We start from the raw sequence: 13,968 nt of genomic DNA on the forward strand, positions 1-13,968 counted from the left end.
GTCTTGTCCCGTATAACAAGTTAACCATGCCATTTTTGTTTTGACTGTGGCTGGATTTCATGTATTCTCCATGACATATTTTGCATTTGGTGACCAACTTCAATTGAAAGGGGATTGAGTGGAAAGCTTTATTTGAATAAGAATGTCCAAATAGATAAACTGCTTTTTGCATGTACTAAAATATTTGATTATTTATTTATTATTTCTTTTTTTTTATTGACAGTGGATTGTGCAATTGGATTATTTTTGTATAGAGTGATGGAAAATTTAAACAAAATGCTTCAGATGGAGGTATCAAAATGTGGTAGACTGCCCACATGTAAAAGGCACAGGCCATGCCGAGTTCATGCCTTCAATGAAAAGGGAAAAAGCAGAAGCATCTGAATTAAGTTTTGAGACATGAAGTGAAAGCCAAAAAAATTATTTTACGAGATAGTGTTACTGTTACAATAGGCACTGTTTTTATTTTATGGGAATGAACTTTTATTTTCACCACACAATAGGAATCACTCGAACCTAATACCGTAACTCAAGAAAATAACATTTATGACACGAAATTGAAGTGTTAATCTCAATGTAGTATTATCCTTAATTTTCAAACAATCTGAATGGAAGAGACAGAAGATGTAATTTCTGTTGTTCTCGGATCATTATTCTCTAAGCATACGCCATGAGGATCTTCTCTCACTAGCAATGCAAGAACATTGAGTGAACTCCATGTTTTGATCACTTTGTTGCTTGAATCCCCGAGGGCGACAGCAAAGACAGCATCAAATCCACCTGCACCAGGCACACCAGCTAATAGAACTCCTTCCATGTTCATTGTGGTGTCCAGAAGCCGGGTTTGTGATTCTGGCTCTATCTGAAAATGGCAGTCATGTTACAAAAAAATGCAGAGGTAGCACAGGACACTGATAAAGATGACTTTTAGTGCATGTTTGTCCAGTGCAATCTATTTCTCCCTGCCAAACATAATGCCCCTAGGATTTTTGTTGTAAAATAACATAGGGTAACAGAGATACGACTACGAGTCACATATAACATTTGGCTCTTTCGTAAGGGAAGGTCCCATTGAATTGGAGCCGTGGGTATAATTCAACCTTGCACATACATACCCTTTCTCTTACAATCAGTGGGGCAGGAACAGGAAGGATGCTAAGAAACAAAATGAATGTGATCATAGAATATGGATTAGGATTTGATGGATATAAGTTTTAATACCTAGTCCCCACAAAACCAGGAAACAACACCTTGACTTTAAATTGAAATCCCAGTTTCTTCTTCTGCCAAAAACAGCTACCGAGTAGGAATTTTAAATTGTCTATCAATGGAGGGACAGATTCACCTCAAAACATCAGCTTTTAGATTTTATTTAACTAAATGTTCAACACATAAATTGATTTGGAAGTTTCAAACGTAGTTACTCTATGCTCCAATGCAAAAGACAATTAAATTAAACCTGAGAAAACTAGACATGGGCACACAAAAGTTTCCACTTGAATAAGAGAGACTCACAGGTATTCCGGCTGCTTCTCCCATCTTGCGCATGTTATACCGGATTGCAAGCATCGCATCTCTAGCTCCTAACAATTCTCTAACAACTTCTACTCGGCTTGGCTCACTGGCCCTCTCATTCCACTGTTAATCACCAAAAGTTCAATTTAAGCATTCCAACATTTACATGAGGATATCCGTCCAGAATCAGAATGAAAAGGTCAATCTATGCACTATTGCTTCAACCATCAGATAATATTTTCAGATGCGACTCTTTAAAAAGGTGCTTATAGAGTGTTGGAGAATACTCCTACTGAATACATCCTATACAATGGGGTATGCCCCCCATTATGTTCTACGGTACTTCTAGTTTCTGTTAATAAATACAAATGCTTAATTAATTAATCTCCCAACCAAAGAAAAGAAAGGAATAAATGAAAGAAAGAAAAAAATCCTATTAAAATTTTCAGTTTACTAGTATTAGTTATTTCAAAGCATTGTTCAAATCCAGTAACTAGCAATCTTCTATTTATACAATTTCCCTGCAGTTAAATCCTGACTCTTTCTGTATCCCTCAAATGGAAATAGAATCTTTAACATTATCCTTCAAATAAATAAATAATTGAGCTTGCACGTATGCTGTATCTAATGAGGATCATATCAGATACTGCTAGCGGATTCCAAGCAATGTCGATTTAGTTGGGAAGATATTTGTATACGTAGATAGCAAGAATCAAGAATGTTCTGTTATATTATCTTCATGAATCATAGATGTTTCTATAGTGTGTTTTGCTTGAGGGGTCTTTTTACATAGCAAAAAATGTACATTACGTAAAATCATCTTATAGATAACAAATAAGAAGCATATATTTAAAAAGTAGTAATTACTATAACCTCTTTTGCTACCTTCTCAGGAGTAAGATTGCTGCAGCTATTGATGACACTTGTATAAACATCACTATTTTTCTCTGCCAATTTGCTAAGGTTGTTGAGGTGCATTTCAAGTGAAGAATTTGCTTCTGACAACTTCTTCCATGTTTCTAGAGAGTTTTCAGGATCAGATTTTTGCCACTTCTTTACAGCACCAACCATTGACGGCGTTGATGATCCTCCAGCTCCTGGTTCTCCAAGTAACTGCAAGTATGTCATGATTACTTCAAAGCAACTTTAAAAGAGAATGAACTGCATACTCCAGTTCATTTACACCACGCAAGTGTTTGTGCTGTCCACCTATTATAATATGATGCAAGATGTACCACGAGAGAGAGAGAGAGAGAGAGAGAGTATCAATTGACAGGAAAGTGGAAAATTAGGAGGGGAGACTTCATTGCCTTCAGGATAATTGGGGGCACAAGATTAAGAGGATTTGGAAGTTGAAGACTTCCTGTCCCGTTTGCATTTTAATTTTTAGTTTTGAGTTTTGGATTCATTTTCAGTTTTCTATTTTGAAGGTCTAAGACCTGTTTGAGCCATATTATTTCAAAAAAATACATTCTTAAACAGTGATTTGATATCATTTCAACCACACATTCTTCAATAAAATAATATTACACGCAAATCAAAAACTTTTCCTTATTTTTTAACCACACATATCACATCAATACACTATTCAAGAATGCATTATTACCAAAATAATGTGACTCAAACACCCCTCCATTTTAAAATTGTTTCTCAAAACAAAAAATTGGAAATCACATTTGTTTGGAATTTTTTAAAATTGTTATACGACATTTTATTTAATGAATTTGATTATTTAATAAAATAGAACAATTTTATATCAATATATTATCAAGTAATATACATTTTAAAATTGGTGAATTTTACAATATTTTTTTCCCTACAAAAGAAAATACAAACAAAGGTATATATGATCAGAGATCGAATCTTGGTATATACAAACAAAGTTAGAAAATCCAAATTTTATCTACAAAAGAATATCCTAACCAGCAATATTGGTATATATGATCAGAGAACGAATCTTGAAGTCAATATTCTGGTAGTTTTTATAAGTGGCCAGCAACGAAGGTCATAGTTGATTACAGAAGCATATGTTCATGTTTCATGAGTCTACCGTTAGAAGGTGGCTTCTAATAATATAGCTGATAGACAAAGAAATGGTAGGAGACTAAACGTAATAGAAACTTTTAAAATGATAATAACTGTGAGCATCTCAACACGTACATATTAAAATAGCATTACAGGGCATGTTTGTAGGACTTACAAGAGTCATCATGGGAGGCAGTGAAAATTTAGTTCTCTCATGATTCCAGTTGGCCTTTAGAACATTGTTGATGGCCTCTTCTATTATCATCCCTCCCTGTAAATAACAAGCTATCAATGATAGAAACAAGAGCTAAAGACAGTTCATGAACTTGTTTCGAATTTCATTTTACAGCAGAGTATGTTATTATGTGATGACTAAATTGACTCTTGGTTTATCTCTGTGAGAAAGCTGAACATAAATATGCACCACATTGTCTATCAACAACCCTTAGACCCTGAACGTATGCTACCCTCACTAGTTGTTCCCTATACAGTGGAAGGATAGACAATGTGATGCGGACATCACTAATATTATTATCGCACTATTTTACTTTTTCTAGTTATTGGGCTTGTATTATTGGTTTGGCCCAAGCTCATCACTGGTAGGGTTATGCTTTTACTATTTATATGATTTTCAATTGTAATTTCAGCAGACGATGATGAATTAGAATTGAAATATTATTTGGCTTGCAGCCGTTTTCTCCCTCCCCTCTCTTCCCCTGGTTTCTTCTCCTCTTCTCCCTCCTCTCGGTTTCTCGCTTCTTCCTTTCCCTGTTTTCTGCTTCTCTCGTTCTTCCTCTCCTCCCCTTCTTGCTTCTTATCCTACATCAAAGTGGTATCAGAGCCAAACCTGACTTCCTTCAACCATTGCTCAAAACTAGTCAATTTACTCTTCTGCCATCACCGCTGCCACCATAATCAGGAAACAGGCCCAACTCCCACCATAACCACTGCTGCAACTCTCCCACAAAAAAAATCGCCACTAGCCTGCCACTAACCAATCCATCGGCATCACAACAATCCCAAACCCAAAAACGTGTACCTAGCAGTAACCGTCCCTCTTAACTGCCAACAACTACCAATCTTCCCATAACCTACATCAACAACCTATTAAAACCATAAAAAAACACCACCACCCCCATAAGCCAAACCTCCAACCAACAGTAACCGCCGGCCACTTCACAGTTGGCAACTCCGCCAAATTCAACCACCCAAACCGTCACCACCAAAAGTTTCACAATTTATTGTGCGAAGTCACATACCCAACAACACAATCGGCTCCACACCACTTGGCCAGCGATTTCAATCCAAACATTATCAGTCACACCAACAACCGTTGCTGCAAATCTGTCCCTGAGCACCACACCCGAAAACGTCAAACAATTTCGAGCCTACTAGTCATCTACAAATCGCCTCCAAATCAGCGAAGCCTCCTCACTCGCGACAACAACCAAAAACTGAAAAACCCAAACTGCAAATCGACCCATCGCCTTCTTCAAATTCAAATGGCTACAACGCCAGCCAGTACAAAAACCAACCATCGCTGCTGCCTACACCTCTGCCGGCAATTGTACAGATGATGGAGCAAATATTGGGGGTCATTCCCGTAGGGAAGGGTCGGGAGTTATTTCCAAGCCCAGTTACCTATTTTAATTTTGAAATTTTGTTTGGGCTTTAGTATATAGCCTCTTTAATTTTGTTTTTGGGCCACTATTTCTATCCCTGCTTTGGCCCATTTGTTTAGTAAGGATTTTTCTAATTTTTTTTTTAAAAAAAAGGCGAAAAAAAAGGAAAGAAGTGTTAAAAAAAAAAAAGAAGAGTATTTTCTAACATTGTTTTGCAGACACCTCTTCCTGTTCTGTTGATCAATCCAGTCGCTTCGATGAACAAAAAGGGGAGTTACTATTCTATTTATCTTTGGTACATTACTGTTTATCTTAGAAATTGCATCAATTAAATTTTTGTGCTGCTGCTAATCTAGTTGTTTATCTAAACTCACGTAATTGGATCCATTCACTTCGTTAAGTTCCACTTTTACCTTACTTATTTTACGTGATTAGAGTTTGACTAGTATTTGACCCCTTGCTTTACTATTTTACTTATACCAACAAGATTAGCTTTTTTGGATTTTAATCCCAAAATTTAAATTTAAAAAAAAAAAATAGCTCAAATTTTCATTTTCCATTACTTGCACTTTTTGTTCGTTAATCTCTCTATTGCATGTCATTAAGTTGCTATTCCAGTGTAAGTAGTTACATATTGGTCATCTTGTCACTTCTAGCTCCAGTACCTTAAACTTGGACCCCTCACAATTCGATGCACTCACCCGACAAATAGCGGCTATTCAAACTCAAATGACCGCTACTCTTGAAAATAGTAAGGCGCTATATGTTAGTTTGAAAAATTTTAAACACATCCCTCATTCAATTGATGTTGATAATTCTAAAGTGTCCCATAATAGACAACATCGTCGACAAGGTAATCAAAAATACTTTCGACCCGATCGTAAGGACAGGGATAGGAATAGGGATCAGATTCGTGAGCGAGAACGAGATAATTTTGAAATTCTTACTCAATGGAATGCCCTTAAACAAGGAAATCAATTAGTGACTGAGTATATCGCGCAATTTGAGAAATTTTGAACCAAATGTCATTTAATTGAGGATGAGAGCACGACTTTGAGTAGGTTTAACCAAGGTCTGAGAGATGATCTTAAGCGCGAGCTTTTCTTTCGAAGTGTCACTACTCTTAATCACGCTTACTCTTTAGCTCGAGATTATGAGTTGATTATTAGTACTCCATATGAAAAGCGTGGCCATCGTCGTTCTCCCATCTCATTAGCGTCGCCTCACTATAAGTCTATCATAAAACCTTCTCCATCTAATGTTCCTCCTATTTGGAAAAATAATTGTAAAGGTCGTGATAGTCCAAGAACTTCTTCTCCATGTAGAAAGCATATTGACAATCATCCTTCGGTGTCATTGGCTCCACTTCCTCCCGTTAAGTCCCTTCTAGGACCTCCTCCGTCTGATGTTCCTCCAATTTTGAAAAATAAGGGTAAAATTTTTTATAATCATCATTTGGCTTCATTGGCTCCACCTCCTCCCGTTAAGTCCCTTCTAGGACCTCTCCCTTCTAATGGTTCTCCAATCTTGGAAAATCAGGGTAGAATTTCTGAAACTTCAAGGACTTCTTCTCACTTGTTGTGCGTCAACTGTAAAGACTTTGGTCACATTTCTTCTAAATGTCCTAATCGAACCTTAGTCATGGAAGAACGAAAGAATGTAATAGAGGAGCCGTTAGAAGATCTAGTCTATGAACCTAAACATAAAGATTTTGATGACTTGGATCATAGTGAGGACACTCCCTTAGGTGGAATCCAAACTCTTCCCGAGACTTTGGATACTATACCCCTTATCTCTGACAATTCTCGATCACATGTTATATGTCATACCCTTACCCAAGTTAAAGAGCTTGATGATGTCACCAGTCACCCTTGGAAAATCCAGTCGCCTGTAGTTAACACTAAGGCAAAATTATCCACCACTGACCAACCTCAAATTGATGGTCAAAACAAAAGTGCTAACCAAAATCCTAACAATTTATTACGGTCTCTAGTCAAGAAAAATCTTGGGAATTGGGACTTGATCCCTCAAACTGTTCAAATTGCATATAACGATCCTGTGAACTAGTCTTTAGGTCCAAAACCCTTTGAAGTTATTCTTAGTTGAGAACCTTTGAAACCTCTAGACCTTATTCCCATGCACCCACATGCTTGTGTCTATGTCAGTTGAGGTAGTTGTATCACATTTTCATAACTTGCATATTGAGATCAATAAACAATTTGAAGCAAGTAAAGCATTATATAAACCTCAAGTTGATTGGTATAAACAACACTTTGAATTTAATATTGAAGATTATGTTATATTGCAAGCATGTAATGTTGGTCTTTTTAAAATTTCAAAGCATGTTGGTCAAAATGCCTATGTCAATGATCTTTTATCACAGTATGACCATCACCCTATTTTATTTGTTAAAGACTTCGATACTTACAATGGCTATTTTAACACTTTTGTTGATCCTTTTCTATCTTTACCTGAGAACTCTCACACCGAATCTTTTGCTATATCTATTCGAATACCACCTGTCACAGCACACAAAAATAAAATTGATGTAATTTTAGATGAACGGGTTGTGTTAACCATTGATGGAGAGAATCGTTGCTTCTTTAATTGTTGGGTAGATCAACGTCTTATTGTGCTCCACATTATGCGCAATCATGTGAAGATTTTGAAGATGAGTTGCAGGAGTACTTGTTATTTGGAGTCCAATGTCGGTACTTGATTAAAATGAGGGATCGTCCGCCTTGGTCGAATCATATTCTTGAGGACAAGTTGCCATTGGCATTGTTATCAACCGTGAAGTTCAGATATTTGGTTCTTCAAAAAGATCATCCACCGTGGTATGAGTTCAGACATTGAAGATTGACGGTAGCTCTTTGTCATTTGTTCACTCGACAGAGACGAGTTTTTCTTCCACCCCGGGAGAATTGATGCGGACATCACTTATATTATTATCGCACTATTTTACTTTTTATAGTTATTGGGCTTGTATTATTGGTTTGGCCCAAGCCCATCACTGATATGATTATGCTTTTACTATTTATATGGTTTTCGATTGTAATTTCAGCAGACGATGATGAATTAGAATTGAAATATTGTTTGGCTTGCAGCCGTTTTTCCCTCCCCTGTCTTCCCCTGATTTCTTCTCCTCTTTTCCCTCCTCTCAGTTTCTCTCCTTCTTCCTTTCCCTGTTTTCTACTTCTCTCGTTCTTCCTCTCCTCCCCTTCTTGCTTCTTATCCTACATCACAATGACAATGAGCTTTTCAGAAATAAGTTCAAATTGGTCTCAGCAAAGAAAGGACATAATGCTTTTGTGAAATTAAATACAATGGGGCATTTTCAATGTGCCCTTTATGAAGACATATATATATATGTATTTTTTATTTTTTTTTCTCTTTTTCAATTGCAGTTGTCAATTCGAAGATTTTTAACCATCATTCTGGTTAACAATAATTCATCACATCCCAGAAATTTGTGATGTGCTATTCAACTCAATGGTCTGTTGGTTCTCACTCTATCACTTCTTTTTAGTTGCTCTGCATTCAGCATATCAGCATTACTAAACTAGGAAGCATAGGTAAAGAAACAAAGCAATTAGTACAGTTGCACAAAATTTTGAAATCTTCTTCAGTGGAACCAACCACCAAAATACGGACAAAACATGTCAACTCTCAGTCTTTCCATGTGATTGAGAGTTATCTACTCTGCACTTATTAAATCGACCTGACGGTCCAGTTGCCAATTAAATGAGAAATCTTCAGCAAACTGCAAGATATACAGGAAATCTATCATTTGAAGATATTTGTATTTCCTCCTACAGGTTTCGCCATCTTCTTATGTCGATTCAATATGTTCTCTTTTCATTTCTTTAACCACATCAAAAACTACTAACTTGTTAGGTTCTCATCAGGTATAAAGTTATAATTTTTGCAAAAACAACTTCCAGGTAATGATAGATATCTATTCAACTGACTTTTGCTTACTACTAACAGTTATTGAGAAGCTCTTTTTTTGAAACACGTTCATTAACATCAAAGCGTAAGTCATCCCAAAAAGATTGAAAATAGAGTTACTTCATTCCGATGTCCAAATCCAAAACTTCCAAATATAAGATAGAGGATGTATTTATTGTTTTATTCGAGTAAATGCATAATCAAAGAGCTAGACAGGAAGCTATAGTAGGATACCTGAGCGGATGAAAGCACTTCCGGAGAAAACCGTACATACCGCTGACTGCCGTAAACGGCAGAACTAACATCAAAACCACTGCCAACTTTACCTTGTGCAATGCAGTGAGCAGTTTGAGCAATCACATGCACAATATCCAGTTCCCTAGCATCTTTATTTTGTTCAATTTGACCTTTAGTCGAGGAAAGGTTGAGAAGCCCAAGGTAATGAAGTAAAGCAGCAACAACAGCAGTTGTCATGGCTGCTGACGATCCCAAGCCAGTTTTTGCAACTTCAGGCTTGCTATTTTGTCCACTTGATTCTTCTGCATTGAAGGTAATTGAAGCAAAGGGTGGAAGGGAAGCCAGTGATTCTGGAGTAAGTGGAAGCCCGCGTGCTTCAATCTGTGAAACAGAGTAGCGATATTCTCATGATTAATCATCTATGAATAATGAAAATCCACTAAAGTACATGTTCAAGTGTCTGAATGCTAGTCTTCATAAGTACATATACATCAAGATGTGTATATACGTGTGTGTGTGTCACATTCACATATGCATACCAATAAACTATAAATTTCATTTAGCATGCTGACAACTATTGAAAATAGAATAGTATAACCAGACAAGTATCTAAAAATCTCAATATTATACATGTATACGCACATATATCTCGTATGGATCTTATTTAGCATGCGCACAAGCATATGACTATAACAAAGTATCTTATCCTTCTCTTATGAAAAGCAACGTGAATAATATGAAACTTCTGCTGCCTTTTCATTTTTCTTTATTGTGCAATTTCCCCAAGATCAGAATACTTCATCATTATAACAAATGCTACACGGCCCAAAGTAACAGAATAATTGCAACACTTAAAAAAGTCAATTTTGCTTTCTGGAAGTTCCTAGTATGTATCACAATCTTAAAAAATTACATTCTGAAGTCATAAAAACTAAAAAATATGACTGTAGAGTAAATAAAAATATGAAATTTTATAGTCCCCCCTACAGTTACATGTCCACATAAAAACAAGTGGATAGGAACTCAATGCATCAACATTAATCCTCCAACACCTCAAACTAAAGAAAAAGAAAATGATAGCTGAAAGGTGGCATATCCGATACAGTCCTAACTTCGGTATTGCAAGGTGACAAATCAGTATGTGAAATGAGGAAGAGCTAAAAAATGTCGTTTTGCTAAAGAGTACAGTTCTGGACAATAACTTCAGCATCAATATTGTCCGGTGTAATAAGTTGCTGCCATATATGGCATACACATAGGAAATGCATATGAAATCGCGATAACTGAATATATAGGAAGTACATACATAACTTCAATTGCCTCATCTCTTTAAAACTTAAACTAAGAAATTTTTGGTTTAAACTTTCTAAGAAAGGAAAAAGAAGAAAGAGAGAGACTTCATCTTCACTTTCAATTCTCTAATACTAGTTTGGAACGACTTACTTTGATGCATTGTAACTTTTGTTACGGTTGGTCGTTTCACAAGCCATTATCTAGAGAAAAAACTAGGCCATTAGTACTTCAAAATGGTGTTAAGAATGTAATGTTTCAACTTCATTTGGTATCCCGTAATGAATGCATTAAAGCAAGTCGTAAAGGGGTCAAAACAACTATGCTGCTAATGTGTATTGCACTGCATATTCTACAAATGGATTCCTTGATGGACTGAAATCAGAGATCAGCATCAGAACTTCACATCGAAAAGTAATTGGGAAATGTTTTTTTATGTTGATTAAAAGAATGTTAAGCTATTGGCTGAATAGAGCCCGTTGGATGCCCAATTACCAGCAAAATCAAAGAAGTGAAACAGACGAGAGAGGAAAGTAATGTTTGTACAAATTTGTGCTTACCTTGAAGAAACACACTGAAGTGTTAAATGCTTAAGTGACATTTTGTACATAGTTTCTCTTGCCATTTGAGGAGAAGTTAGTTTCACATCTGCCCATGCCTGAAATGTGATGAAGAGATCGGTGACATAATACACTAGAAAGGACATAATTATCTCGTAGGGATTGATCAAGAGGATAGCAAGCACTAAAGAATCTCGAATGTTTAATCAACTCGACAAAAAGTAATCTCTGATCATTTTCGCATAAATTTTTATAACATATTTAAGGATCAAGCTAATAATTTGTCCTACTAAAACCTTGCAGTATCTTGCACTTGTGCTTGAAGTTCTCTCACTCCATAATGATATAATGGTAGGGCTTCTGATTTGTTCATGACACCCCCAAAACACTAAAGATGGAGACAGGTATATATACTCAAATTAATAGATCGACGTTATAATTCCAGACTCCACAGGAAGCCACGAGCTCAAACATATCTAGTAAAACTAAAATTTGTTTGAACACAACGAGTTGACATTTATTGTTAAAATAATAAGATAAAAGACCCTCATCTTCACACAAGAGGGAGGGGGTCATAAAGGAAACTTCCTAACCCAAACACATGAGTAAACATTAGGAATTATAACTCTTTAAGAAATTAAAGTAAAACCAAACTGTATCTGTAAATAAATCCAGACATTATTTACTCCATAATCATGACAATATCCCGAAATTCATTCAGCTAGTTAATATTGGCTTTATCCATCTCATATGAAGACCAGTCAGTCTCCAGTGAAGCAAGTTTAAACCGCATTCAACCACCATCGTTTCAATGACCCAATCCCAAGGCTTAAGAGCAGCATTGTTGCTGCTGATGCAGCTCAAAACAAAGATGATTGTTTGAGGCCTAAGCACGGTCCCGTATAGCAATGTACAAGGAGAAAATTCTCCTAGTCCACCTAGTTGTGCTACAATAACAGGGTTTCAATCCAAATTTTAAATCCAAACAACACGAGTCATGCAAAAAAAAAAAAAGCAAGGCAGCAGATGCTGCCACGCACAGTCTGGATCGAAAGCCAATTTTTAAATTTCCATTGTCCACCATGACCAGACACTCTGGTCCTACGTTACATGCAAAGCTAGTCAATCGTATAATTTGACACTTGATGTCTAATCAGAAAGAGAACACTCCCAAAAGAATATTAGGATGTGTTTGATATGCCCAAAATTTCCATGAAAAATGAAAATCCAATTCCAATTCCATGTTTTTGCTTGTTTGATGGCTCTATTTTTCCATGAAATTCATTTTCTAGCTTTTCATGCCACCTAGGATTTTTCTTACTTCTCGGATACTGTAGCACTTTATATATATATAATTTTTTTTTTTTTTTTTGTGGCAATGGAAACAAATTTTAAGAATTACCGTAAAAAAATATTTTTTACTTTGACTGACAATTTTCATGTAAAATAAAGCCAAACGAACACCAAAAGATAAATGATTTTTTCTTGAATTTTTTTTGTTGGCAATGGAAACAAATTTCATCCCCAATGCCAATAAATTTTATATCTTTAATCAACAATTTTTATGTAAAATAAAGCCAAACAAACACCAAAAAACACTTTTATTTCAACATTTTTCATATGAAAAATTATACCAATCAAACGCAATAATATACATTTTCGGGAAAACAATTTCTAGACAATTCAAATCCTTGTAATTCATTTTCTTTTCGCTCAAATTCCATCTTTACAATCAAACGGACCCTTAGATGACTAACCAACTACCGATTATTTAAAAAAAAATAAAAAATAAAACTAAAAGAATCCAAAACTCATTTATAAAAAGAAAGAAGATAAATGTGTGTGTATTAAGTCATACGCACCCATGCCCAGCTTTCAGGTTTGACTTCCTCATAAAGTGGCTTCACAATTGCATAAAAACGAGCATTTGTACTAAGCACAATTCCAGCATTAGGCCTCTCCAGAACAAGATAACCCCCAGTCATCAAAACCTTTCCAGGAGCAGAAGCAACTCTATCAACCATCAAAAGTAGTTATTTAATACAAAATTTCCCATTGTCTGGCAATGTCTTAGATTTGATAAAATAAAAAGATATAGAAGCAAAATTAAAAACTAACTTACACAGCCATTTCTCTAGGATTTTAAATCTGATGCTCCAGTAACAGTGCCTTCAAGTTCAACTGAGTAGACCTGAAATTAAAAGTCAATAGATACCACTGTGATCAAAAACCGATGTCGATTTTTAAATTCAACTGAACTGGAAGTAATATCTCAATTGAAAATCGATTAGACAGTAAATGATAATAAAATCTGGCAAACAATCAACGAAACTGAGTTTGCTTAATACAGAAAGTTTCGAGCATAAATAATCGAGAGAGTATATACAGATTAGAGAGAGAGAGAAGATTTTACCCGGCTGATGATGCAGAGGATTCGCAGAGTTGAATCCAAGCGAAAGCGATGACTACAATGCACAAAGTGGGTGGCTGAGTTAGTCAGCCTTTGCGCTTAAATTTTTGACGTTTAGACTTCAAACTTGTATCACCGTGACCGGTCCCATTTCACTTGCAAAATATAAAAAAATTGTAACAAACGAATATGTAAAAGGGTGTTTGGTCTTCATTTAGAACCTCCTTTTTTATTATTTATTTATGTTGACCCCCAAAAATGTTGCCAACGGATGTCGGATTCACCGGCACACGCGTGAGCGAAAGTTCAACACGTTAAGACACGTTGACGGTCTAAAACGGACAGATCAAGGGGCGTG

At 35.9% G+C, this 13,968-nt stretch overlaps 2 protein-coding genes across 2 annotated transcripts; both read right to left on the reverse strand.

Annotated features, from left to right (window-relative positions):
• Nucleotides 1-405: 405 nt before the first annotated feature.
• Nucleotides 406-10,813, reverse strand: LOC111407417 (phosphomevalonate kinase, peroxisomal-like). Its single transcript, XM_023036871.1, has 6 exons — nt 10,794-10,813; nt 9,348-9,731; nt 3,716-3,811; nt 2,401-2,628; nt 1,516-1,638; nt 406-862 (listed from the first exon to the last, which is right to left on the reverse strand). Exons 2-6 carry the CDS (start codon nt 9,585-9,587, stop codon nt 596-598), a joined length of 954 nt encoding a protein of 317 aa, XP_022892639.1. The 5' UTR covers nt 9,588-9,731; nt 10,794-10,813; the 3' UTR covers nt 406-595.
• Nucleotides 10,814-10,942: 129 nt separating this feature from the next.
• LOC111407418 (phosphomevalonate kinase, peroxisomal-like) lies at nt 10,943-13,765 on the reverse strand. Its single transcript, XM_023036872.1, has 5 exons — nt 13,614-13,765; nt 13,323-13,391; nt 13,063-13,213; nt 11,201-11,298; nt 10,943-11,015 (listed from the first exon to the last, which is right to left on the reverse strand). The coding sequence occupies exons 2-5, from the start codon at nt 13,328-13,330 to the stop codon at nt 10,961-10,963; spliced, it is 312 nt and encodes a 103-aa protein (XP_022892640.1). The 5' UTR covers nt 13,331-13,391; nt 13,614-13,765; the 3' UTR covers nt 10,943-10,960.
• Nucleotides 13,766-13,968: the final 203 nt, after the last annotated feature.

Source organism: Olea europaea, chromosome 13 (assembly GCF_002742605.1).
Source record: "Olea europaea var. sylvestris chromosome 13, O_europaea_v1, whole genome shotgun sequence".
NCBI lineage: Eukaryota > Viridiplantae > Streptophyta > Magnoliopsida > Lamiales > Oleaceae > Olea > Olea europaea.